General features: G+C 31.7%; 5 protein-coding genes across 8 annotated transcripts; 1 reads left to right on the top strand and 4 right to left on the bottom strand.

Moving 5' to 3' along the window:
- Window positions 1-16: 16 nt before the first annotated feature.
- Window positions 17-889, bottom strand: LOC128279506 (inactive protein RESTRICTED TEV MOVEMENT 2-like). The gene is made up of 2 exons (XM_053018464.1): window positions 737-889; window positions 17-656 (listed from the first exon to the last, which is right to left on the bottom strand). Exons 1-2 carry the CDS (start codon window positions 831-833, stop codon window positions 271-273), a joined length of 483 nt encoding a protein of 160 aa, XP_052874424.1. The 5' UTR covers window positions 834-889; the 3' UTR covers window positions 17-270.
- A 1,858-nt stretch (window positions 890-2,747) lies between these two features.
- LOC108468577 (uncharacterized) lies at window positions 2,748-3,628 on the bottom strand. Its single transcript, XM_017769460.2, has 2 exons — window positions 3,443-3,628; window positions 2,748-3,286 (listed from the first exon to the last, which is right to left on the bottom strand). The coding sequence occupies exons 1-2, from the start codon at window positions 3,525-3,527 to the stop codon at window positions 2,811-2,813; spliced, it is 561 nt and encodes a 186-aa protein (XP_017624949.1). The 5' UTR covers window positions 3,528-3,628; the 3' UTR covers window positions 2,748-2,810.
- Window positions 3,629-4,733: 1,105 nt separating this feature from the next.
- Window positions 4,734-7,626, bottom strand: LOC108467782 (uncharacterized). 3 transcript variants are annotated; one of them, XM_017768548.2, is made up of 3 exons: window positions 7,403-7,626; window positions 7,153-7,242; window positions 4,734-6,683 (listed from the first exon to the last, which is right to left on the bottom strand). In XM_017768548.2, exons 2-3 carry the CDS (start codon window positions 7,184-7,186, stop codon window positions 4,963-4,965), a joined length of 1,755 nt encoding a protein of 584 aa, XP_017624037.1. In that variant the 5' UTR covers window positions 7,187-7,242; window positions 7,403-7,626; the 3' UTR covers window positions 4,734-4,962. The 3 variants fall into 3 exon arrangements, with proteins under 3 accessions (XP_017624037.1, XP_017624038.1, XP_052873989.1); XM_017768549.2 differs by lacking the exon at window positions 7,153-7,242 and having other exon boundaries at window positions 7,403-7,624; XM_053018029.1 differs by lacking the exons at window positions 7,153-7,242; window positions 7,403-7,626 and adding an exon at window positions 6,929-7,080.
- A 3,878-nt stretch (window positions 7,627-11,504) lies between these two features.
- LOC108467488 (syntaxin-132-like) lies at window positions 11,505-16,277 on the top strand. The gene is made up of 13 exons (XM_017768114.2): window positions 11,505-12,084; window positions 12,683-12,793; window positions 12,977-13,033; window positions 13,584-13,632; window positions 13,773-13,861; window positions 13,937-14,010; window positions 14,562-14,604; window positions 14,702-14,762; window positions 14,856-14,881; window positions 14,962-15,039; window positions 15,312-15,392; window positions 15,763-15,828; window positions 15,936-16,277. Exons 1-13 carry the CDS (start codon window positions 12,067-12,069, stop codon window positions 16,107-16,109), a joined length of 927 nt encoding a protein of 308 aa, XP_017623603.1. The 5' UTR covers window positions 11,505-12,066; the 3' UTR covers window positions 16,110-16,277.
- A 796-nt stretch (window positions 16,278-17,073) lies between these two features.
- Window positions 17,074-25,364, bottom strand: LOC108467553 (protein EMBRYO SAC DEVELOPMENT ARREST 30-like). 2 transcript variants are annotated; one of them, XM_053031847.1, is made up of 13 exons: window positions 25,241-25,364; window positions 24,480-24,553; window positions 22,645-22,811; window positions 22,307-22,527; window positions 22,119-22,203; window positions 21,249-21,319; window positions 21,079-21,167; window positions 20,752-20,995; window positions 19,813-19,925; window positions 19,561-19,651; window positions 19,206-19,334; window positions 18,039-18,592; window positions 17,074-17,944 (listed from the first exon to the last, which is right to left on the bottom strand). In XM_053031847.1, the coding sequence occupies exons 4-13, from the start codon at window positions 22,469-22,471 to the stop codon at window positions 17,527-17,529; spliced, it is 1,959 nt and encodes a 652-aa protein (XP_052887807.1). In that variant the 5' UTR covers window positions 22,472-22,527; window positions 22,645-22,811; window positions 24,480-24,553; window positions 25,241-25,364; the 3' UTR covers window positions 17,074-17,526. The 2 variants fall into 2 exon arrangements, with proteins under 2 accessions (XP_052887807.1, XP_017623704.1); XM_017768215.2 differs by lacking the exons at window positions 24,480-24,553; window positions 25,241-25,364 and having other exon boundaries at window positions 22,645-23,092.
- Between the last annotated feature and the right edge of the window lie 1,391 nt (window positions 25,365-26,755).

Below are 26,755 nucleotides of genomic sequence, written 5' to 3' on the forward strand. Positions count from 1 at the left end.
TGATCATCTTCGAGTGTTTTTCTAGAATAATAAAATGTTTTATTCATATTTAGCATAAAAGCAAGAAACGTGTGTGTAAAACAGATGACAAATTGCTAATCTCATAAAAGCAAGGAGCTGGCTAAACACATTCAGCTCCTTAATCATGTCTAAAGCCACCCGGTGGTACTTAAAAGTGCTTCCTAATTGTTTCTATTCTTGACAAGGTAAATTAACCACACTGTTTGGATACATATATGTGATGTTGAAATTTCAAATTAAGTACAACTTTTATTGCAAAGAACATTGACAATATTTCTTTACATAAGCCCCAACAATTGCCAAAGAAATTGCTAATACCATGATTTCCAAAGCCATATTTTTATTCTTCATTAAACAAGTTAGATATGATGTGCCACTACTTGAAGCTTTACCATCATTATTCTCATCAGCGGCAGCAGAAATGGTGGGAATTTGTTTAGGCATTACGAGATGAAGAATGCCGTTATAGAACTTTGCATGAATTTGGGTTCGTTGATAATCTTCTGAAATTGGGAATTCTTTCCTGAATCTGCTTATTGTTCTTTTCGATTTACCTTCTTCCATTAGACGTTCTCCAGAAATTTCCAAGATCCCAGAACTGTGAATCTGAATTTTCAATTGCTGCCTTTTGAATCCTATAGTAATCAGTAAATTTTTCTCATTTTAAGATCACTAATGGATATAATATATATATGTATGTATTGTGTAAATATACCTTGAAGATGGACTTCAAGCTTGTCACAGTTTTGATCCCTTCTCCATTTGCACAAAGGCTCAAAATCTTCATAAGATGTTTCCTTGGAAGCCTGCATCTTATTGGTTCTTCTCCTTATGTTCTTTTTCCAGGGTTACTCAGAGGATATATATATATATATATAAATATAAGGGCGTGTGAAATTGATTCCTTATTAGCTTTAGAAGATTGGGTTTATTTTAGTTTTTCAGTACTCCATGGATGAAGGAACTGTTTTGCTTCTTATTCCTAACTTTTCTTAAACCTTTTGGCTTTTTTCGTTTTTGAGATATTCTTAATCCTCTTAATTACCAAGATAGATTCTCTATGTCATTATTGATTATATTTACAAGTGCTCGGTTCGGGTGGAAAGAAATCCGAAATTAATCATGCATATTTTATATTTATTTAAATTTAATTTTAAAACACTAAATTTAAATTTTTATTTAAATTTGTCTGTATTATATACTATTAATTCAAATTTATTTTAAGTTCAATCATATTATTTTTTATTTTTAATATTTAATATTTTTATACCTTTTTCGCTTAATAAATTTTTTTATTGTCGACTTAACATTTTTGATAAATTTATTTTTATGTGTTATAAATTACATAGTATATAAAATAATATAATCTAACATATTACAAAATTAGAAAATGAGTCTGTTGAACTGGGCTGAGTTGGGACCTTGAATGTTAAGTCCGAGTCTGACTTATATTTCAAATGAGATTAACTTCTTTACCTAAATTTATTTTTCAAGTTTAATATTTTTATCAAATCTTCCTAATTTTCATACATTCGAGCTTGGGTGGATAACCCAACCACTAAATAGGTCTAATTATATTTGGAACAAAATATCTAAGAGACCCTATACTATAAAATAAAAAACAATTTAGTCCCTCTGAAAATAAATAAAATAATTTAGCCCATATACTATTAAAAATGAACAAATAAACGTAACAAATAATATATTTAACTATTTCTATTAATAAATAAATAGGGTAAGTAACAATTTTTTGGACAACAGTTAATGAATAATTTAATCGCTATCAAAATAAGCGAAATAATATAATTTCTATAGTATTTAAAATTGAACAAATAAATACAATTGAAGCCATAGTTACTATAAACTAATGTTGCCAAAAAAAGAAAATAAACACATTTATAGTCATGTGTAAATACAAATTTTGGAATTCAAAAATTGACAAAATTAAAATATATATTTCATATCAAAAAATTATAAAATATTTTAAAATTTGAAAAATTATATAAAATAAAAAATTCCAAATTTAGAAAGAAATAAGTTCTTTTAAACCTTATTAATATTTAAATTTTTCAAAAATTTAACATTCAAAAAAGATGTTTAGATCCTTTTAGAATTTTTTATGTTTTTTTAATTTTGGACATATTTATTTTAATTTTTTTGATAATTAATAATGTTTATTTGTTAAAATAGTACCTAATGCTTTTAAATATTTTGGTTTTGAAATTGAATAAGTTGATGATGGATACATATAGATGTTTTCCATAATTTTATTTATATATTATTCTTTTCATCACATTATCTTTCACAAAAGTTTATTAATGGAAATAGTTAAGGAGATTACTATTTTTTACGCATTTTTAATACCACATTAACTATATTGCTTCATTTATTTTGAACAAATTAAATTAATTCCAACTTTATAATACAAGCATTAATGGTGAGCATTAGATCGAGTCGAGTTGAATCGAATAAAAAAATTTCGAGTTAATCGAGTTGATGAATCTTACTTTAGCAATTGAACTCAATTGGTTGATCCGAATAATTCGATGAACTCTAATAACTTGAATTATTTAATCCAAATTTTGAATTTTTTATTGAGTATTTCGATTTGAATCGAATTTTACCCACCCCTAACAAACACCTAAGTACTTATTTCATTATATTTATACAAAGCAACTTATTGATACATGGTAGTTAAATATTAACTCAAATATCAAAAGACAATGTTGAATTGAAAATTATTTGATAATTAAATTTCTGGGAAACAAATGGACAAGGATTTGGTGTTTCTAAACATGCATAATCACAGGTGCATAAATTTTATACACATAAAACAACACAACAAACACCAATGACACAACTGCAACATTGGCGACAACCTTTATTGCTGTCTTTTTCTCCATTTTAAGCCCCGAAATAAAAGATTTGGATTCAGTCTTAGGCATTGCAGCATTTTCATTTGGTGTAGCCATTGCTCCTTTAGCCTCTTCACTTGAACTTCCCCCTTGTTTGAGTTTTCCATTGTCTTGTTGCACTTGCTTAAGTGAATCCTGTTGAGGAGGTTGCGGGGCGTCTTTCTTTGGTATCGTGATGAAAAGAACACCGGAACGTAATTTCACGTAAATCTCATTCGGTTCACAATCTTTAGGAGGGTTAATATCTTTGCGGAATCGAATCTTTTTACCTCCTTCTTGAGGGCGTTCACCGGAAACCGTTAAGACCCCTTTACTGCTAAAATGAACTCTGAGCTGGTCCTTTCTAAAATCTAGCAAATTTAAAACCAAAACAATTTACATATAAATCAACATAATCGAATGAAACAGAAAATGTATTGTAAATATTGAAATTCAATACTACATATTAAAAGGTCAATATAACAATCGAATTAAAATCCAAATTTTATAAATGAATATATTATCACCTTTCACTTGAAACTCAATGATGTCATGAGTTTCTCCTTTGTGGTATTGGAACTCAGGCTCAACATCTTGGTAGGAATGGGACATTTTTGGAAGGAATCGATATAGGACTATTTGGTTTATGAATTAAAATAATGAGAGCAAGACTCTTTCACTAATCTGCGTGTGTATATATATATATATATATATATATGTATATGTATATGCTAGGCTAAGAAGCTTATATTGAAAATAAAAAGGTTTCTTTTTTGGTTTCTTATGGAAATTAAAGAGAATATATTCCTTTTTTAAAATCTAAGCATTGATTTATGTTTTAGTTTGGTAGCATACATATGCTGTCCTCCCTTTGTAAGTCATCCCTTCTCTGTTTTTATAGGTTTCCTTTGTTTGACTTTGGCATGTGACTACTCGTGCCAACTCTAGTTATCAACCAAAATGAATTTGAGTATCATAATATTTGACTTGAGATGCTTGTAAATCTAATCCAGCTTCTTTTTATTATTTAATTTAAGTGGAGAATTAAGTGTTCCAATTCCATAAATTCTATGAAGATAAATTAATTTTATTCAACACTTATGTTTGATCTATATATAAACATACGGGATATGAAATCTTCGAAAACTGTACAAATATATAAACATACTCTTCAATCACATGTTCATATCTGACAATCACATCCCGAATATGAGTATTATAAGTTCTATTTAGTTAGTTGATTTTAACAATTTATTTACAATTATACACATAATTATTAAACCTTCTTAAAACTACGTTATAATCTTGTTTTAAATAACCGAATACAAATTTAAATAAACCTACTTGTACACGCTCATATCTAACATTATTTTTAAATTTTAGTATATATATCCATATCCCACATTTACATTCTAAACTTGAATGTGATGAGTTTTATTTAGTTAGTGAAAATTTAACAATAGTTTTTTAATTTTATACTCAATCATGAACATACTTAAAGACTGCTCTAATTTTATTTTTAAATAATCGAGTTCGATTATTTATTGACGAAATTTTCATCCTTACGTCAAAACAATCTTTATTTTTCAAATTCAATTATAGTTTACATGACATCCAAATTTCTTCCTTATCTATTTAACATTCAAAGATAATTATTCAAACTCGGAATTCGAATATTAGAAACTATTCAAAAACCTACTCTTCATTGAATTATAAAAATAAAATGACACATAGTAATGACCAAACCCAAAAGTCTGCAAGGTTTTGCACAAGTAGTTAAGCTCCTGTTATGCCTTCAATGTCAACCATGCATAGATCTTGTATAACAATGGTAAAACATGCTAACTTATTATATATATGTGTGTATAAATATAGATAGTCATAGCAACAATACCATCAATACTAACTGGAACTTTTCATTATTATCATATTTAACTCTACAAATACTATAATGTAAATTTGCAGCTATCTTATTCATATCAGAGTGTATGAACCTTAGACAGAGTGTTTCATACATGCATATATGTATATGTGTGTGTATTATTCATCATTTGTCAGCAGCTTCACTATCCTTCTCCTCAGCTTCTTTAATCTCCATCAAAATATCTGCTTTTTTCTCAAGCAGAGCATCAATTTTGCTATTGATTTTCTCTAACTTCTGTTTCAGTTTGCTTAGATCTTTGCTTTTGGCCTTCCCTTTTGTTTTCTTCTCACATTTCTTGTTTTTCTCTTTTCCTTCTTTTGATTTACCCTTCTGCTTGTTTTCTTCCTTCTCTCCACCATCTGATTCTTTCTCGATATCTTCTAGTTGAAGATCCCTAGAGCCTATAGCGGTCTCGGGTTTCACATTGTTTGCCCTGTCTCCATGTTTCTTCTCCTCATTCTCATCGGTTTCTTTCTTCTTGCTCTTCTCTTCTTCTTCTTCTTCCTTCCATTTCGACTTCCTCTCTCTGTTTTTATTCTTATTGTTCATCTCTTCTAACTCTTCACTTACTTCTTCCCTTTCCTCTTCATCCTCGTGTTTCTTCTCTTTCTTTTTCTCCTTATCCTTCTTATCTTTCTTCTTCTCTTCGTCATCTTTTACATCATCCTCTTTATTGGACTTCTGTTCTTTCTTTTTCTCCTTATCCTTCTTCTCTTTCTTTTTCTTCTTTTTCTCCTCTTTGTCATCTTCTACTCCATCCTCTTCATCCGACTTCTTATCTTTCTTCTTCTCCTTATCCTTCTTATCTTTCTTCTTCTCCTCTTTGGCATCTTCTACGTCATCCTCTTTATCGCACTTCTTATCTTTCTTTTTCTCCTTATCCTTGTTATCTTTCTTCTTCTTCTCCTTCGCCTCTTTGGCATCTTCTACATCATCCTCTTCGTCCGACTTCTTTTCTTTCTTTTTCTCCTTATCCTTCTTATCTTTCTTCTTCTTCTTCTCCTCCTCTTCGACATTTTCTTCCTCATCCTCTTTATCACACTTCTGGTCTTTCTTTTTCTCCTTATCCTTATTATCTTTCTTCTTCTTCTTCTTCTCCTTCTCTTTGGCATTTTCTACATCATCCTCTTTATCTGACTTCTCTTCTTCCTTTTTCTCCTTATCCTTCTTCTTCTTGTCCTTCTTTTGTTCATCCTCGTTATCTTTCTTCTTTTCCTTCTTTTTCTCTTTATCCTTTTTCTTCTTTCCCGCCCCTTCATCTTCTTCAACCTCGTGCTCCTTTTCCTTTTCCTTGTCTTTCTTTTTCTTCTTCTTTTCAAATTTTTCTACCTCATCTTTTTTCTTATCCTTCTTTTTGTTTTTCTTCTCTTCCGTCTCAACATTGTCACCTTCTTCTACCACCTCTGGATCCTTGTTTTTCTTTTTCTCTTCTTTATTCGTTGTCTCACCAACTTCACTAACCTCGAGCTTTTCCGCTACATCATTTTTACACTCTTCGTCCTTATTCTTCCCCTCAACCTCTTCCTTCTTCTTCTTTTCGTCTTCCATCGTCTCTTTCGATTTCTCCTCATCCTTCTCTTTATGTTTCTCATCCTCCTCCATATGCTTTGGTTTCACCTTCTCGACAGATTTAGTCTTCAATTCAAGCTCGACCTTGATCCTCTCTTCCTTGTCATGATCTGGCTCCATACTCTTCGACTTGACTTTGAAATGCAGTTCTTCCTTCTTGATCTTTTCTTCTCCATGAACCACGGGTTCATATGCATCTTGCATCATTAGAGACCAAGACCTTGTCACAAATTCAAGCTCCAACTTAAACTTTTCTCGATTTTTCTTCAAATTCCCTAAAAGAAACATAACATATGAATAAACAAACAACATACAAGCAAAATTAATATCCACACAACAAAGTTGATGAACTATATTCAACAAATCAAGAATCAATTATTCAAAAAAACATAACCTAATCTGATATTAAACGGTTCATATATCTTAATTAATATATTAATCAACACGAAGATAGTCTTAAAGAAACACAAGTCTTATCATACTACTCAACATGTAAGAAAATACAAATTATCCAACTTACCTTTGACAGATACCAGTTCCATTTTTGCCTACCAATAAACTCCCTATTTTTTCTTATTTTCAATGTAAAAAAATTTAAAAAGTATGTTTAATTTTTAATATTTTCTTGTCGCCAAAATCATCTATCCATCCATATATTCAAATATGAATAAGACATAAATATTTGAACAAATAGGAGACAGAGAAATACAAAGAAGAAGAAAAAAGAATAAATGCTTTGCTTACTAAGAAAAGAATATCTAAATTTGATGATCTTCATTTTTCTTTCGTGGAGGTTCTTCTCTACATCATTTTGTAAACCAAGCAAAACGCAGACTCCATTCCCCATTAAAAAGTTGGAAAAGAATACATATAAAAATAAATCAATAAAATCAAACATATATATATATGAACAACCATAAAGAAAAAGAACAATCTTAAACTATTCAAAACCAAACATATATACATATAAAAGAAATTTAGGCATGTTTTGTACCTTCGAATTTGCTAAGATAGGCAAAAGCAGGGCTCTGTTTCTCAAGTTTTGATTTTATTTTTTTAATGTTTTTGAATAAGAAAAGCTTGGAGGTCACTAGATATCGCAAGATGTTTGTTTTGGTGTGTGGAGATGTAGACACTGGTATATAGGGAGAGAAGTTTGGTTTAGGGTTTAAATTGTATTAACCGCAAAGATTCAAAGTCGGTATGGTGTGACACGCAATCAGCACTGACTATCTGTCACCTTGATTGTTTAACTGTAAAATACACGCTATCGGCATCATAATTAATCAACCAGATTCTGACACACGAATTAGTAAAATAATATAAAAATATTTAAAATGAAAAATTAATCAAATCAGCAAGATTTAATTAATATGTTGCCTTGTTTCAATTTAAAATGAATTTAGATAAAGGATTGAATTTAGTGCGATACATTTAATTTATTTTTTATATCATGTAATAGTATTATTATATTATTTAATTTTATTATTATTATTATTTTATATTAACCAAGTATTGTTTATCTAAATTTATTATTAAATTAATTTTCAATTCAATTAATTTTATCTATTATTTTAGTCTAATTTAAAATTATTGCTGAATCAACAATTTTATTGATTAATCTCATCAAATCGATAATACTAATTCAATGATTTACTTATTTTTACTATCTTGCTACACAGTAGTTTTAAAGCTAAAAGCTAGTAAGTTACTATTTTCTAAAGTGATAGGACCACAGATGATAATTTGTTTGCTTTCATCCAACAAAAAGTCCTACTTTTTGAATAAAAAGTAGAATATTTTTTAGTAAAGAAACATAAATGTTGTTAATTTCTTTTATCTGTTTCAACGAATTTTGTTAATTTGATTTCGAAATTTTTAAAAGAATGGGTATTCTTGAATAATTACATCAAATTAAATTGAGTAAAGTTCCATTAGCTTTGTCTTGTTACAAAATTTTTAAAATTTTATTTGACGCATCGTCAAAAATCAGTAAACTTGACCTACATGCTAAACTCAATTTAACCAAGTAATCCGCTACTAAATTGCTCTTTCTAATAACGTATTTAATCTGTCATTGTCCTTTAATTCTCATAATTCGTTATATCTTTTTGAGTACTATGATTTTTAAGTTTATTATTGCCTCATCTTGCAAGGCTCTGATCACTTTCAAATTATCTTTTTGGATTATTACATTCTGAATATTTTACTGAGTAGGACTAAAAGACCATTTAAAATGTCTCATAATTCAGCCTCAAATATAGTGCATCGCCCTAGATAACAAGTAAACCCCAAGATCCAATTCCTATGATCATCATGCTACACGCCACCAGCAGAGGCATGCCCATTATCATTCGCCATTGCTCCATTAGTGAATAAATGCACCCAAATTCCCGCTAAAGTTATGCAGGACTCAGAAGAGTGAGAAGTATGTTGGTAGCGACAATGGCTTTATTTGTTGAGCCCAAGTACAAGAAATTTTGATGATCTCTGATGCCGACCAAATTATTCCTTGAAAAATAAATAAATTTCTTTTTTCTTTTTCCAGATCCTCCAAACAATGAGACCAAACAGGCAAGACCAAATTACTCCTGTTGTAGACAGAATTCACATGTCAATCAAAGATTAGTACTAAACCAGTTATCCAGAGTCCCCAAAAAAATCTGGAATGTTGATTATCTGGAATAATATGCCTCCAAACTTCATTTGCTGCTGAGCAGTCTCTAAGGAACATTATCTTATGTTTCTTCGCCACAAATAGAGTAGGAGCTATACTAACCAATTTCCCGTCGAACAAGCTTTGCATTAGTTAGCAACTTTTGCTTAGATGATGCTAACCAAAGGAAAATTTTGACTCTATGAGAACCTCAATACTTCCAACTCTTCTTCCAGAATGGTCTCTGAAATTAAAACTGAGTTCCCTTTTAAAAAGGAGTGAATTAAACATACTAGTCTTGCCTCTCTTTCTATGAGTGCAAGGTTTTTCTGCGCCAGTGCATGATTGGTCTTGCTTAGTCAAAGATCTTCTCATCTTTTTCTTTTTTTTTCTTTTCAGGTTGTTCCTCTTTGTTTGAATGGAGAGAGAGATGGAGAATCTTTCACTTAAAGAGAATGAAGATGTGGAGCTGATAGTTGACCCAAAGGATCTTAACAATGTCGATATTGATTATGAGTTATATCTTGTTGGAAAGGTTATTGGGGAAAGGATGATCAATTTTCCGGCCATGGAGAGAATGTTGTTGTCTTTGTGGAGATCAATTGGTGGTAGCAGAAAGCCAATTGGTAACGGTTTGCATCTGATGCAATTCTTTCATGTGGTTGATGTGGGAAAAGAATATTTTTAAAGGTCCTTGGTCATTTAACAATTGCCTTTTGCTTGTTCATAAATTGGCAGTTAATTTTTTCTATGCAGATTTTTTAGTCCAAGTCTATGATCTTCTCTCGGGGTTTGCCTTGGAAACACTCCTTAAAAATTTAGATAATATTATCGGGAGTTTTTTAGACTGTGATACTAGTAGATGGAACATCCTAAACAATTTTATGTGAATCCAAGTCTGATTGGATATTGGACAACTTTTGATGAGGAAAAATAAGTTACGAAAGTAGGGTTCATCGTTTTATGAAGTGACTTTTAGTTACGAGAGGTTCCCTTACATGCTCTTTGTATGGCATAATTGGCCATAGTGATTCCATTTGTTGCAAATTATTGGATGCTCCGGATGGGGTGTTTGTTTGGTATTGGCTGGAGGAAATAAGAGCTGAAATCCGACGGAGGAATCAACTGCAAACTACTTAATAGAGGCATGATTTCGGAAGTAATTTTGGGGAGGATTTTTCGGCAAAAACTCAGCAACCTGATGGGTCTGGGAGCAAATCTCCCATAGATAATCGCTGTGTTAATTATACAAGACAGCTAGCAGTAACGATGCAAAAGGAGAATAATGTAGGGTCTAGCAGGTCTTTTGCAAGTGGGCCTGTTGTGGGTGCTGGTGTCAGGCCTGAGGAGAGTGGGAGCCAGGCCAGCAATAACTCCATTATGGAGATTGAAGAACAGAAAAAAAGGCCCACAGAGGAGAGTAGCAAATCTGTCGCGGTCCAAGGTCATCTTACTGTTGTCCAGCGTAGTGCTGCCTCGGGTGACTCTTTTTTAGCCCATTCTACTGTATCGGTCGATCTTGTAGAGGAGAGCCGCCAAAAACAATGAAATGTAGGCTTGGAACTGTCAAGGGTTAGGTAATCCTCGTGCAGCTTTAGTTCTGAAGAGCTGTTCACTCTCACTGGCTCTGCATTTACTTGGGAGCGAGGGAGAGGGTTTGACTCGTTTGTTATGGAATGTCTGAATAGAGCTTTTGTTAATATGGCTTGGACTTAGAGGTTCTATAATCTTGTTAGTGCTACGTCGGACCATTCACCTGTTAAATTAGTTGTGCGTACGAGTATTTTACAGCCCTAGACCTATCAGTTCAGGTTCGAAAACACATGGCGAAGTGAGGGAGGTTTCTATGATGTTGTTACTGGTGCTTGATCAAATGGATTAAATGTTCCTCAGGACACTAAATTATCTAATTGTGCAGATCAACACTTACAATGGAAAAACTCATTGGGGAGTAACTGTAAGTCACAAATAAAGAACTTGAAGAATGATATTGCAAGGTTGCGCACTGATGTGAGTAACACGGATGAGTTGTTAATTTATGTCGAATGAAATTTTCCATTGAAATTGTCAATTAATCTGATTCAATTTGAATTGAATTTGAATAAAGGTTTTAATCTATAAGTCAATTTAAATGTAAATAAAATTATTTTTAAAATATTTTTATTTAAAATTAATTATAAAATATATAAATATTAATAAAAATATTTTTTTATTTTTAAACAATAATATAAGTTTTTAAGCAATTTGGAGTAGACTAAACTTGGACTTTGAAATTTTTTAAAATCAAGCTTCAATATAAGACTCTACCCATGTATGCCTCTAACTGAGACTTAAAAATTCTAAATATATAGATAAAAAAAAATAAGAATAAAACCTTGGACGTGACTGAACAAGGGTAAATGAGTCAATTGACAAAATTTCAGACAAAGAAAGACAAAGGTTTCCAGTTTCCGCCACCCGAAGGAAAGCCAAAAAAAAGAAAAGGAAAAACAGTGTAAACAAAGAACAATACAGCAGAATACAACGTTTTCCCTTCGAAAAACCGAATTTAAAAAATCAAACACTCCTTCAAACCTGACAATTGGTTGCCGTTAATCAAACGGGACCCACCAACTCCCACCGTCCTTTGATTTAAATAATTCCTCTACAACTCATCGCACTCAATCATTCCCTTCACGTTTTCTGAGTATTAGCTGCTTCACACACTTTCCCAACTCCCAAACAGATCTCTCTCTCTCTCTCCCCTTATTTTCTCTTCCTTTTCTCTCTGGAAAATCACTGAAGAAAAAAAACCCTTGGAACCCTAGAAATAGACCTGGTTTTAAATTTGAAACCAGGTCATAGACTTATAGTGAATGTTTAGTATTAAAATTAATCACATTTTCGTTTAGTGTTTTTTTTAGATCTCTTGATAATTTGCTTTCTTTAGGTTTCTTTTTTCTTTTCAGTTTTTGGTTTTTTATCTTTGAAGCTTCGTCGAGCCTTTTATTCATCTTTCCACAATGAACGACCTTCTATCGGTAACGTTTTTGTTTTCGAATTTTTTTTATACAGATTTGTTTGTTTTTGGCTGTATTGGTTTTTGTTTGGATCTAATTTTTTCTTTCTTTTTTATTATTGTTACTAAGATAGCTGCATTTTGTAAAAAAAATTAAAATTGATCGTGATTGAAGTGGAAAACAAGATTATATTTCGGGGATTTAACTTGGTTTCTTCTGCTTGGATTCTGCGAAAATGGAGGAAACATAAGTGAATTGAGAATTTTGAATGCTGAATCTTATTATTTAGGACACTAGTGAGCTTAATGCTGTAATAATTTAATCAAGCAGAATTCAGATCTATTTAGAAATTTCTTTTAGAAAATTGGAAGACTAGATCACTGGAATTATGGCTTAACCTTGTAAAAAAAATCACTGTTTTTTTTTTTTTGTAATTTTGCTTTGCTGTCTGTAAAATTTTTTTTTCGTTATAATTAGGGTTTCTTAGATGGCTATCTCTGTAAATTCTTGGTTTGTTTAGAATGATCAGATGATTTTATCTTTCTTGATTTATGCTTAGTAATTATTACAGTAGCTTGATTGAATTTAGTTTTGCTTACTTGTTTTGTATTTGTTGCAGGATTCATTTGAGATCCCTAGAGGTCAAGGTCAAGGATCTCATGGTGGGGATATCGAATTAGGAGCTCAAGCAAATGCAGATGAACTAGGCCTTCAAAATTTCTTTAAAAAGGTGCTCTGGACTTCTTGGTGTAATTGTTCATTGAAAGCTAAGAAGTATATAAAACGTAGTTTCAACTTTATTTGTCCCTTTTGTGTTTCTTCTCATAACATTTATTCTATAAGACTTAAGTTCATCGTATTGGTATAAAGTAGCTTGAATCTTTGTTCTCATACAATTCTTTGTCTTTGCCAGGTTCAAGAGATAGATAAACAATATGAGAAGCTGGACAAGCTACTCAAAAAGCTTCAGGTATCTGATTTAATACCTTTTCCTATCCTTGTATGATACCAAAGCTTCACAATCTGTCTTTACTGTTTTGTTCACAACTATGAATTTTAGGAAATTTTCAATATAATTCTTCTCAAAATGACTGAAAATTTGAGGATTTCTTACTCTTTTTTAGTCCTCCTTATGGAACCACTAGACTAGATTAAAGAAGAGCTAGCATCTTTTCAACATCTTGAATGTAGTTGGTCTTTCGCCCTCTAGATTTTAAAGTTGTTCATATTTGTATTGGTCCCATGATTTTCTAAGTCTGCATTGGGAAAGCATTAAGATCCTACTATCTCTCTCTCTAGCTGTAAGATCTAAAACGTGAGATTTTGAAGGAGTCTATGCTTGTTAAATTCCAGTGTAATTTTGTTTAATATTTTCTTTTCTTGTTTAATGAATTCATCCCCAAGCTTATCTGTTCAAACTTGCTTAACATAATTTGTTAGATGATTTGTTAATGATGAAATCTTGTAAGTAACAATATTGAGTACCGATTAAGATATTCTTATGATGCATTTCTATGTAGGATGCACATGAGGAATCAAAAGCAGTGACTAAGGCTCCTGCCATGAAATGTAAGCAATAGTTTGTTGCATGTTTTCTTACATTCCTAGCTTCACTAAAGATGCAGGAAAAGAAAAACCATGATGAGACTTGCATTTGTATCTATTCCTTTAATGACATTGCTTATGACGGATGCTATTATCATCTGTAGCTATTAAGCAGCGAATGGAAAAAGATGTTGATGAAGTTGGAAAAATATCTCGTTTTGTAAAGGGGAAAATTGACGAATTGGACCGAGAGGTAAGTTACTGACTGCTTTTATTTTGTCCATCCGTATCTCACAGGTTGCTTATTTCTTTTCTTGATGTTGGGTAGAATTTAGCCAATAGGCAAAAGCCTGGATGCGGAAAAGGAACAGGTGTAGACCGGTCAAGGACGTCAACAACTCTGTAATATACCATCCTTTTTCTATTGCTCCATATTCCTTTTAAATATACAATTAAAGCTGTTTTAGTTAATTTCGATTAATGTGGAACTAAATTAAGCTTAACAGAAGTCAGGTATATTGTATTTTCCTTGCTATGTTTAGTTTGACAAAATCTGGCAGGTTTTAAGGATTCAGGGCCATTACCATATTTTCTTGATACTTAAAAAGAAGTTATATATGTGGCTTTCTGCAAATATTGGAGCATGTGTTGTTAGCATATTATATCTAAAGCATATTTATCTCCTTGCTTCAATGGGCATATGGAGCAAATGCTGGCTATGAGTTAATAAATCTTGCTTTTGTACTATGTTTCTTGGAAAATACATTTGTTGTGATTTTGGTTCATGATTAGAGCTGTATTTAATTCTTAACCATAGTATAGTGTTGTCTTATCCAATTTGTTCATAATTGCGATGCACCACCCGTCTAATGAAAACCTATTTCTAGCTTTGGGGCTTGTAGAATTTTATCATATTTTATGTCTTCTAATGACAACCATCTTTTTTGTTGCAGTGCTGTGAAAAAGAAGTTGAGGGACAAAATGGCTGAATTTCAGGTAGGTCAGATATAGATATTTTAAGATGTTATTTAATTGCTCCATCTATGTCTCCTTTATTCTTAACCTCCCTGTTCTTTGTATTAACTAATTGCAGACTCTGAGGGAAACCATCCATCAAGAGTATCGGGATGTTGTTGAGAGACGTGTTTTCACAGGTTAAGATCTTACCTGGTACTCTTTATTAATTGCTATAATATGGTACTGATAAGGAGCTAATATTCATCTTCTCTGGTTATAATGATTTCCAGTGACGGGCACTAGGCCTGATGAAGAGGTATGATTTACTTCTCTCCTGACATTATGAATTATTCTCTATCATGTTTGGTACGTATCTGACTGTTCAACAATGTACAGACAATTGAAAAATTGATTGATACTGGAGATAGCGAACAAATATTCCAGAAAGCAATTCAGGAGCAGGGACGAGGCCGGGTTTGTCTTAAATTTCCTTTTTCTTCCTTCATAATAATAGTATTTTTCTTAAGCAATTTCAGGAAGCTAATATTTTTCTTTCATCCCTAAAACCATTTTTGATTTTCAAAAATAAACTTTCATTTGATAGCTTGAGTTTTGGATTTCAGTATTCTCTTTTCCCTTATCTCAAGCTATAGTGATACTGACCTTGTTGGTAGTGGGACTGATTTCATGGACGATAAGTTATTAGAAATTGGCTATGGTTAAACTAATGTTTGGCATGTTTGCAGATAATGGACACCGTATCTGAAATTCACGAGCGCCATGAAGCAGTTAGAGATTTGGAGAAAAAGCTTCTTGATCTACAACAGGTAATTAGTTTGTCGCCTTGAGGTTGCACCAATTTGATCAAGATGATCAAAATATCAAAATTAAATTCAGGGCTATGCCTATGTTTTCAAAACTTCTTGAAGCTTATTCCTAAGCTTCATTGCTTTTGTATGTCATGTTGAAAAGCACATATACTACCCATAAGAACTTTATTTAATGATCATTTTCTTTTGAGATCTTTGTCCTTTGTCAATACACCAATTTATTATGAGTCAGGAGCACTTACTCGTCGAATCTTGAATGCTTTTGGATGGAGTCTCGTTCAGAAATGTTTTGAACAAAGAATTATCTCACTTAAGTGCATTTATGCTATAATTTTGGAATCAATAATTAACAACGTATCTTATGCAGATATTTTTGGACATGGCGGTTCTGGTTGATGCACAAGGAGACATGCTTGACAACATAGAATCTCAGGTAATTGAACTCTTCATTAATTCTGTATCTGACTAGCAGTAAAGTTGTCCTCGGTGACCCATAAACTGCGCAATTAAACTGTTCTGCTCATCATTTCAAATTCTCAGGTCTCAAGTGCAGTAGATCACGTGCAGTCAGGGAATACCGCTCTCCAAAGAGCCAAGAGCTTGCAGAAGAACTCTAGGAAGTGGATGTGCATTGCTATTATCATCCTTCTCCTAATTGTTGTAATTATCGTCGTTGCGGTGATCAAGCCCTGGAGCAGTAACAAAGGTGCTTAGATTGTGTCTTCAATATGTTATATATAATCTTTATATACATACACACATTATAGGAATTCCATCAATTATTGTTATATCGGCCGTTGGTGTGAATAATTTGAGGTCTATATTACGAACTCCGATCGTCTTTGTTTGGTTTGATTACTGTGATGATGGAAGTTTGAAAAATATTATGTTCTTTTGATATCATGGTTCGTGGTTGATTTGCAATATAGATGTGTTTTGAATTTTTCATTTTTATGGTAAAATATTAAGTTTGCCTTTTTAATCATATATTAAAATTTAACTTGGGTGTGTTTATTAAATTGTGTTGTACGTATTTGTGATTTTGTCAAATTACAAACTGATACCATCTCTATCTATAGTCAAACCATAAAACCAAATTCGCTACAAAATACTTCAAATCAAGCATGAGCCAAGCCATAAATCCATGCACACCTGGACTTGATATCAAGCCAGTAGTGCTGGTCTTTTGTACGCATTTTTTGCAAACTTTTTATCATTACTCCAATGGCTTAATCGAATTTTCTTTTTACCCTAAAAAACTTGATAATGGTACACGATATAAATATATATTAATACCTAAAAAAGATAAAAACTGAAATTTTGAAAATTTTATTAAAATGTCAATTTAAATATATATTTTGAAAGAAAACTATTTCATATACTAGTGTAGTTTAAGAATCCCACAAAGTAAATCGGTGATTAAAATTTCTCAAGCAAGATTAAAATGGTGGCAAGAATGTCACATATTTTTCTTTAAAAAATGTCTGTATTTGACTTGAAAAAAAAAATCACCTCTTACACATAAAATTTGACTTGAAAATTTAATTCCATGTCTCTCAGAACACAAATGAAAATTTTCATTAAAACTAGCTTTTAAATTTGCCTTAAATCACCCAAACTAAAAAAGACCACGACGACGACGACAAAAAAAAAATCCAACTAATCACATTATAAAAGATTGTCATAACAAAACTATCTCATTAACAACCTCTGCAAATTTACATCCTTTTAACCCCCAAAAAGAATAACAATAATAATAGGATAAAAGAACCCAGTTGAAGAAGCAAAGTGAGAAATACTTAAAGAAAAATTACAGCAATGACTTTCAGCTTCTCCAATGACAAAATCTATGACTTGAATCTTTTCACCCTTCTCGTGTTAGAACAACTATTTGATGTATAAAGACATTGGAATAATTCTTTTGGTTTTCTATGAATCTACTAAAAATAAAATAAAAGAAAAAGAAATAAATTGACTACTTTATTCACCTCAAAAACATTAGAGACTGTAACTATGGAAATCAAAGAATGATGTTTACTTGTTACCCTCCGTGTCAAAAGTTCTCCGGCAAATGAATTCCCACCCGTTGATGATATATATGAAGATAGAAACGTACTGTCTATAAATCCAGTTAGTCGTTTGGATCCCATTCTTCGTCATGATCAATCAGTGAAGTTAAGCTACTTATGACATCTGGTTCTAGCTGTTCAGGCTCGTCGTTCTCGTCTTCTGCTGGTTCAGTTTCATCGGTTCTAGCCTTTTCAGCCCTAGCTGATTGCATCCATTTGGGGCATTCCGGTTCACCTCCGAATAAAATTCTGCCATCTTTGCCTTTTATAGGTTTTGTGATCTCAACAGAAGAAATTCTACAAGAGCATTCGGGAATCGGATGGGACAGAAAAGAAGTTGGCTTTGACAACAGTGACTGTCTGATAAGGCCCTCTTCACTCAAACTTCTATTGAGATGTTCTCTAGCTGATAGTATCCAATTACGCTTCGGATGGTACATGTCGTCACGGATTATATTGAAAAGTTCAGTAATTTTTTTCCTGTTTGAAGAAAATAAGATAGATGGTGTTAGACACAAATATATTCACACAGTAAATGTGGACTATTCAAAAACACGTGCATTTTTAATCAAACCTGTCTGGTCGATATGTCCGAGAAGAAGCCCTTTCGTACAACCTCTGTCCAATAACCAAGCCTGAGAAATCAGGCCATCTGCTGCCATCACTGTGAAAACCGGGAAAGAATGCATCTGCTTCCACAGAGACTATATAATCAAGGGCATCCCAAAGTAACCTGTGAGCTTGCATCCTAAGATCCATTGGGGAAGGATTGGGTTCTTTGTCATTCTCGGTAATCCAAGCATACCAGCCTTCTTTTTCATGTTGATATACAGGCCTATCAGGAGGTGGAGGAAGGGGTCGAGGCCGTGGACCAGCTCTATTCCACTCTTCTTTGAGTTGTTCTTCACTTTTTGGATTAGGCATCTTAAAAACATCAGGTGGAAGAGGTGTTTCAGGACCAACCAAATCTGACAACTCCGTTTTGCTGCACAACGAAGTGCGATCGACTACATTTGCAAACATAGCACGTAGAGGGATCAGAAGACGTTGACCGCCAAAAGTTTGAGAACCTGCCACGTATATAATTGTGTTAGAAGGATAGCCCATTGCACGAAGAAGAAGTCCGACCTGCAAAAATACAAATAAACAAATGTAAGTGAAGCACAAAAATCCAATAACATTGTCATTGAAAACATCCCTACAACATCAATGAAATTCCCAGTAACCATAGACACTCTTAACGGCATTTGATCACTGGAATAAATTCAGATTTTCTGTTTCCATTTCTCCCTCTGTACTAAATAGGTATGTGATTCCATGGCCTGTTGCAAAATACATTAATAAATCATAAAATTGCGAGCAATTAGCGTTTCTCGTTTTAAAAGCAATTTCCCTCATTTCCAATATTTCTAGCTTAGATCAATAATCAGATCTTGGAAAGATTGCTTTCTTAAGGGATCACTGAGCTTTCTTTCCAAACAAATTAACGAGAACCAAGAAAAGTATGCTTGAGAGTTCACTTCATGCCATTGTCTGCTCCTGTTATCAGGGTTCGAAAATTTATAAAAGCTCAACAATTTGGACAAGTAAACTTTGATGTAATAAATTTCAATCCGAAAAGCTTGCAACAAGGAAAGAAACAAGGAATTTAATTGGACTATCAAGGAATTATACAAAACTAAATACATGAAAGGCAAAACAAAACTCTCAAGCGCAACAGTGAATTCTATACATAACATACCTCTTCAGGCATGAGAGGACATGAACCATTTTCTCTGCGGATATGCGATTCAACACTTAGTTCGTCATTAACGATTCCTTGCTTGATCATCTGTTCCCTTCGATATTGTATAAGTTCTGTATGAACATCCTAAAACCAGCAAAAAGTACCAAGATGAAGTAAAGAAAACTATATAAAGTCGGAAAAACATGTTAATTGAATTCTTTATTTTTTTTGGTTAAAAGTTGCAAATACTTCAAAAGAAAGAATGTCAAATGTTGAATATGTTATAAACGTTAAGGGGGGAAAAAGAAAACATGCAACTTATGCTATATTACAGTGGTGCACGTAAAAAAAAACAGCATAAACAGCTGACCTGGAAAAGCTCAGCACATCCGTGATATGCCAAGGTGTCCCTCACCAAACCTGGATGATATGCTAGGAAAGGTTGTCCCCATGCTCGTAGTCTGCAGGTAGATTAGAAAGTTCGGATTCAATAAAAACAGACAGAAGATAAGTGGCATAAGGACTCAGATAAATCTTGATCAAGCAATGGATAACTTCATATATTTTACAATCGCACTCCTGCGTCTTAAGACTTCAGCAGAAAGGCAAATGGAAATTATACCTTTCCACCATCCGGAGGCCAAGGATCTGAATTTCAGGACGAAACTGGAGTGTGTGAAAGGCAACTCTGCATCTAAGCCTCTGAAACTCAGACAGGATAGGTGGAAGAATCGGCTGAAAGGTGTACAGTTAGTACTTCAATGTTAATCTTATAGTTAGTCATTAATTTAGAAAGAACTTAAATTGCAAGAAACAGTAAATATATTTGATAAATGAATATTAACACATAAACATCATCATGCAAAATTGCTCTCGCAGCCACAAGAGGGCTAGAATAAATTAGACCTGAGAGCTAGAAAGTTGCTTTAAACAAGAAGCAATCAAGTTCCCGCTGAGCTAAGTACACACTAACTTGGAATGATGAGAAAAATCCCGATGAGGGTGGTCAAATGAATATGAAACTGATTCAAACAATAGATATAAAGTAGAGGAATTTTTTGTACTAGAGACAGTGATGCAATCACTGCTAAGACTCTTAAACATGGAAATCGCATGAAACAAAAAATTGATTATTGGACTGTCAATTAAAATCATTTTGCAACGTAAAATTATGGTCCGGAATCCAATATGAACAGGCAACTTCTAACCAAAATTAACAAATGTTTTCTCAAAAAAAAAAAAAAAAAGTGATCTTTCTTTCTCCTAGAAAACATCATTCCTCAGTTCCTATGAGCCCTCATGAAAATAATGACACATTGAACGTGTCTTAACATGCTTGAATAGAGAGAGAGAAAGAGATAAACAACGTAAACAAGAATAGAGATATTCGTTAAATTTAGCAAGAACATATATATATTTATAGGAATTATGTATATCTGAACAGGACATGCGTTTCCAAAAGCAATTTTTGGACTTCAAGAGAATATTTACACATGATCAAACTTTTTTCTTTTGCAGTTATGATAAATATATTATGTACAATTATAAGACTTCAATCTACCTGCAGACACCCTCCGTCCATAATAATCAACCCAACAACCTTGGCTTTCTTTAAGCTAGGCAAAATTTCTTTGACATAATAATTTGGAGAAGCAGAACTTTTGGGCTTGAAAGTAGGGAACTCACTCCTTCTTCTCGCAGACTTAAAATGCTCAGGCAAGCTTTTTATGATATTCACATCATTTTTAAGTGAAGCAATGAACTGTTCCTCATCGTAAAGATAGGAAAAACTCTTGAATTTATAACTGTATAGCAATGACAGGCATAAGATATAATATCATATATGGCCTGAAATTGAATCTATAAGAAATACATTAGGCAACTATACCTTATGCCTTTTGAACGAGTACTTTCTTGTATCTCTGGAATTACGAGAGTAGCATTTAGAAGCCTGGATATGGTGACAAGATCACATATCTAGAAATTTAACAGAAAAGGTCATGAACAACCAACAAAGAATAGTAGTAAAAACAACTTTAAAGCATCTAATAGTCGTACCGAAGATCTTATCTTCTCGAATCCACCAAAGATTTTTGCATAGATGAAACCATTACTAGTTTTACCCGGAACTGTTCAAAGAGAGATGATCAATTACTTAGCAACAGGCTAAAAGAATTATCAAGCAACAAGGACAAAACCAAACAACAAGTACCGGTTTTGTTTAATCGGAAAGTAAACAGAAGATTACAGTTCTGGTAAACTTCATTAGCAAAAATCAAGAATACACCGGTTTTTACCCAAATAGTTCTTTTCTATTTCTCACGTATCATAGAGATCTCAAGCTTTCGTTTTTCTTATAGAAAACCTATAACAGTTATCTTAAAAATTACAAAACAAGCTGTGATCTCAGCAAATACTTAAGATCACTTACGCCTATTAATTTGCCGCTTTTGCCACAAATCTAAACTGAGTGTGGGCATACTTATGTGTCCTTCACAAGCCAAATGAGAATCTACCAACTTTAACTCGGGAACTATAAGACATGACACTATTTCAAAGATTAATAGTTCTATAACATTTTTTGAAATTGCACAGATCATCATCTTTCTAGCTTCTATCGAGCATGAAATGTCATTCAGATATATGCAGGGCAATTCTAATTAGACAGCTACCATCACCTATACAACAATATAAATCCTCCTTATTTCATTTTAAAATCTTAATGTTTTGACACATCTCTTATAATTCAAGGCAATTCTAATTAGACTGTTATCATCACCCATACAACGATATAAATCCTTGCATTACTTTATTTAAAAATAGTGCCAATTCGACACATCTACTAATGAAATGCATGGCAACCTAATGTAAACTTGGTATTATAGAAGCATAAATACATAATTAGGTAGTCTAACCGAAATCATTTACCTGGATATAAGTTTCTCGGGTTTGCATATGGCTGCAAAGACTCTAAAGACCTCACAGCACCCCATAGCCTCTTATTTCTGCCAACCTTCAACATACAAGAAGAAACCAGTGATGATGAAATCAACATCTCATAAATGGAAACATATGAACATAAAGCATTCATAAACTGAACTCCGAAAAGAACTTACAGGGGATCCAATATATGGAAAATCATGGCTTAAAGCTTCTTTTGCGCTATACTGGACTAAACTCATACTTGAAAACTTTGTTAAAGAAAGATGAACGGTCAATGATCCCAAAGATAAAGTCAACACAAATAATGCAACCCATTTTATCTTAGATTTGAACGCCATCCTTAGCTCATCAAAATAGTTAGTTCTTGGATGTTGAATTTAACACCCAATTCTCCCTACATTCCAAAAAATCCAAATATATATCACAAAATACAAAGCCAAAATCACATTTAAAAACAAATTAAAGTAAGACAAATATAATTAAAAGAAAAAAAGGACTTTCTTTGTGTTACCTGGAACGTAATCTAAACTCCCAGAGAAGAGAACATAGTTTCAGAAAATCCAATTATTAGGAACGTAAAGAACCCAGATTTGAATCAAAGATTTGAACCTTCAATTTCATTTTCCCTCGATTTTCTTGGCTGGCAAACAAGGATTGGGGAATGGGTAAAGTTCAAATCTGAATAAGAAGCAAAAGATTTAAGACAAATCCGTAAAAACCCAGATTTGTCTCTTTGTATTAGGAATTTGAAAAAGTTTTTTCTGCTAAACAGCCAGAAAGAAAGAAAAGAGCCCCAAAGACTGTTAATTGGTATATAAGGAAGCTTAAATCTGAAACAAAAGATCATTTATATATATTGGTTTAAACCAAGCTTGAACGAAGAATACTATAGAAGTGATTCAAACTAGAAAAAAAGGAAGTAAAGTACATACCAAATCTAAAGCCAACAGATTTTCATTTTTGTCCTTTTTCTTTTGATTTTGCTCTTTAATTTTAATAAAATAAATAAATAAATTGTATTAAATATCACTAAATTATTAATAAGTTTATATTTTAGTTATTTAACTTTAAAAATTATAAAATAATTATTGAAGTATTCTCAAGTTTTCATTTAAGTCACGGAACTATTCGAAAATTTTTATTTAAGTTATTGGTTGTTTAGTTTATTTTTTAAGCTCGACTACTGAGTTTCAAGCGACAATTAACTTTTGATATGGTAGATTAAATACATATTGATGAATAAAAGAACATATCTTAAATCCAAGATAATTTGATAGTCATTATTGGAGATTAGTGAAAAAGTTTTTTTAGATTTTGATTCGTAAATACATGATATTTAAAGTTATCTCATGAAGAAAAAACTAAAACTATAAAAGAGAAAAGGAAAAAAAGCTTTCAATCGGCATAGGTGGTATGAACAGAAAATGTCATTGAGAGTGATTTTAACAGTTCAGTGACTTAAATAAAAATTTTTAATAATTCAATGATTATTTTGTACATTTTCAAAATTGTGATCAAAATATAAATTCATTAATAATTTAATGTAAATTTTGATAAGATAATCAAATTATGAGAGCAAATAAAAAGGTCATTTTACCTAAAAAGGCCATTTTCTAAATTTAATTACGGAAATAGGCCATTTTTTGGGTTATTTACCCGAAACTGTCGCCGGAGCCGAGCATGAGACATTATAAAACTTATTTTTTAATTGAAATAAACAGCATAGTCATTGGATTTCTGTACAGGAAGAAATTTGATTCGTAGTGCACAGGGGTCAGAATAGCCAAACCCTGAAACATAGGAGAATTTTACTAATAAACTGTACTAATTGGCCTGACCAAAAATTCTAGAAAAAAATTAGTAAGTAGGTATACGAGTCTAGTTTCAGGGAAAATTTACGGAATTGGATTTCAAGTTTTGTAACTTGAGATATGAATTTTTTAGCGACTGTGACGCAGATGAATAGTTTACTACGAGAATTGTTTAAATGCTAAAATAAGTTTTGTAATGTCTCATGCTTGACTCCGGCGACGGTCTCAGGTAAGGGGGCGTTACAAGTCCTGTACACTTCCAAATCCTATAGCATGCCAATTATATCCGACTCAGCCCGACTAGTTAATAGGGTATTTCAATTCTCAATTCACTTTCATTTCCAATCCAAGGTCACTTTTCAATTACAATTTCACATTCAAATCAATTTACAATTCAATTATACACACACATTCTCCATTCAACTCAATTCTCATTCAACTCAAATATCAATACTTACCTTATAACTCACTTATTAAATATAGAATTTATATAAAACATTTAATAAAAACTAATTTGAATTATAGTAATACAAACCGTGAATTTCTCGTTTTAATCCTCGATAGCTTTCTCCTTTCCTTTGTTCGCCGATGTCTTGGGTTCTTTGTTAACTACGAAAATAATAATAATTTATAATCATCAATACAAAACAATTCAATTCAATTTAATCTATGTGCCTAAACATGCAAATTTAACCTCTTTTTTTTTTTTTACATATAATTCCACTATTTACTTATATATTCATTCAAAGTTGTCTACTTGAGTCATTGTGACTAAATCATTTATATCTTGAGCTAAGAAACTCCAAATTAAGATCCGCTAATTTTTCCTAAAACTAGACTCAATAAGCTTTAATTTCATATATTTTTTTTTTCATTCTCTAGTTCGATTTCTACAATTTTTGGTGAATTTTTAAAGTTAAAACACTACTACTGCGCAAAACTATTTTGGTGTAAAATGTTAATAACCAAATTTACAACACCAATTCACACTTTATTTCTATTCAAATTTCATTCAAACTCAAATTTAAATATTAAATTTTCAACATATTTTCCTAATTTTGAATTTTCCTCAATTTAGCCCCTAAAACACAAAACTTATAGCTTACTTTACATTTCAATCCCTTTATCTATTCTAACTTAATTTTATTCAATTAAACCCCTGTTTCATCATTTTATTAAACATGAACTTTGCTCAAAAACCTAAGAACTTTTAAACTACCAACTTAATTCCATCAAAATCTTGTTCCAAAGTTTCTAAAACATCAAAATTAAGTAAAAATGGCTAAATTGACTTACCTATTAAACTTTAAAACTTCAAATCTTCAATTTTCCCTTTTTTTTTTCTTTTCTCCTTTCTTTCTTTCCTTCCCCTGCTTCACGTTTGCCTATTCTGTTTCTTCTCTTTCTTTTGTTTTGTTTTATATCTATATATAATATAACATTATTTATACTTAAATAATAAATATTATTTATTTATTAATTACACATGTGTATATTATTAGTACATATGTTTCACTTATCACCATACATTTGTCATACCTTTATTTATTTATTTCATAAAAATATTGCAATATAATTATTTAATTAATAAATATCTTTTATAAATAACAAATATCTACTAATAATTAAATATACATATTACAAATATATGTATTCAATTTATTACACATGTATTTTATAATTACTACACATTTGTCACTATTTTAATTTATTTCATAATATAATATAATATTAATATTAATTAATAATTATAACAATAATTTAATATTTAAATAAATATCTATTTATTATCAAATACTTGTATTACAAATGTGTATATTTTATTTATACACTTATATCAAATCATTTTCATACACTTGTCTTTCTTTTATTTATTTCATTTATTTTATTTATCATGCAATTGTCAAAATAATATTATAATATAATTAACATAATTTACAATAAAATAATAATATAATCTAAAAAAATCTAGGATTTTATCATGCTATGTCGCCTCATCTAATGAGTCTATTTGGTCCTTTTATTTTCTATTAATTTATAATTCAACTTTTACCCTTATTCAATTTAGTCTTTTTTCTTAGTTACTCTTAATTAAGCTAAATTCACTAAATTAAACTCTAATTAACCACTCGACTAACTTCATAAATATTTTTAATAATTATTTACTAATCCATTTTTCAGAAACGGAGACCTGAAAATATATTTTTCTGATACCCTTAAAATTTGGGTCGTTACATTTTTATATTGCAAGCCGTTGGTACAAATTGATGATACATTTATGTACGGTAGATATACCCATCGGCTATTGCTAGCTGTGACACAGGATGACAGTGGGAAAATCCTTCCAATTGCGTTTGTAATAACACCGAGGGAGTCAGCTGATGACTGAGAGTTCTTTCTTTCTAGGTTAAAGAGGCATGTCTGTCCCCAACCTAATATCTGTGTCATATCGGATCGGGGCACCATAATACTAGCTGCAATTAAGTGACAGGGAAGCCTGTGGCATCGCACACACCATCGGTATTGCCTAAGGCACGTTACGTCCAACTACTACGAGCAATTTCGATTTAGAAGTGAAAAACGACAAGTGTCCAACATGGGTATCTAATATCTATTAATATAATTTTGTTTGTAATATTGAATTTATTTTAAATGGAAAAGTGGTATGTGATTTTCGCTATCAACTTATATTGACATGGTATGAGATAAGTAATGACCGTTTTCATGAGATGTTGGCAGTTTTACGTTCAGTTAACGAAGAAGGTGCAAACTACCTCTGTAACATACCTTTCGAATAGTGGACACAAGCTT

The sequence above is a fragment of the Gossypium arboreum genome, chromosome 8, assembly GCF_025698485.1.
Source record: "Gossypium arboreum isolate Shixiya-1 chromosome 8, ASM2569848v2, whole genome shotgun sequence".
Classification (NCBI taxonomy): Eukaryota; Viridiplantae; Streptophyta; class Magnoliopsida; order Malvales; family Malvaceae; genus Gossypium; species Gossypium arboreum.

What these genes read in the sequence shown, in the direction of transcription:
- LOC108467553 (XM_053031847.1), bottom strand. Translation starts at nt 22,471, where the DNA reads ATGGCGTTCAAATCTAAGATAAAATGGGTTGCATTATTTGTGTTGACT. An exon ending in ACTCGTTCAAAAGGCATAAG is followed by an intron (nt 20,996 to 21,078) that starts GTATAGTTGCCT and finishes ATTGCTATACAG; the next exon opens with TTATAAATTCAAGAGTTTTT. An exon ending in GGCCTCCGGATGGTGGAAAG is followed by an intron (nt 19,652 to 19,812) that starts GTATAATTTCCA and finishes ATCTACCTGCAG; the next exon opens with ACTACGAGCATGGGGACAAC.
- LOC108467782 (XM_017768548.2), bottom strand. Translation starts at nt 7,186, where the DNA reads ATGAAGATCATCAAATTTAGATATTCTTTTCTTA. An exon ending in ATTTAGATATTCTTTTCTTA is followed by an intron (nt 6,684 to 7,152) that starts GTAAGCAAAGCA and finishes TGTTTCTTTTAG; the next exon opens with GGAATTTGAAGAAAAATCGA.
- LOC108468577 (XM_017769460.2), bottom strand. Translation starts at nt 3,527, where the DNA reads ATGTCCCATTCCTACCAAGATGTTGAGCCTGAGTTCCAATACCACAAA. An exon ending in CATTGAGTTTCAAGTGAAAG is followed by an intron (nt 3,287 to 3,442) that starts GTGATAATATAT and finishes TAAATTTGCTAG; the next exon opens with ATTTTAGAAAGGACCAGCTC.
- LOC108467488 (XM_017768114.2), top strand. An exon ending in TCAAGGACGTCAACAACTCT is followed by an intron (nt 14,011 to 14,561) that starts GTAATATACCAT and finishes TTTTTGTTGCAG; the next exon opens with TGCTGTGAAAAAGAAGTTGA. An exon ending in GCACTAGGCCTGATGAAGAG is followed by an intron (nt 14,882 to 14,961) that starts GTATGATTTACT and finishes AACAATGTACAG; the next exon opens with ACAATTGAAAAATTGATTGA.
- LOC128279506 (XM_053018464.1), bottom strand. Translation starts at nt 833, where the DNA reads ATGCAGGCTTCCAAGGAAACATCTTATGAAGATTTTGAGCCTTTGTGC. An exon ending in GCTTGAAGTCCATCTTCAAG is followed by an intron (nt 657 to 736) that starts GTATATTTACAC and finishes TGATTACTATAG; the next exon opens with GATTCAAAAGGCAGCAATTG.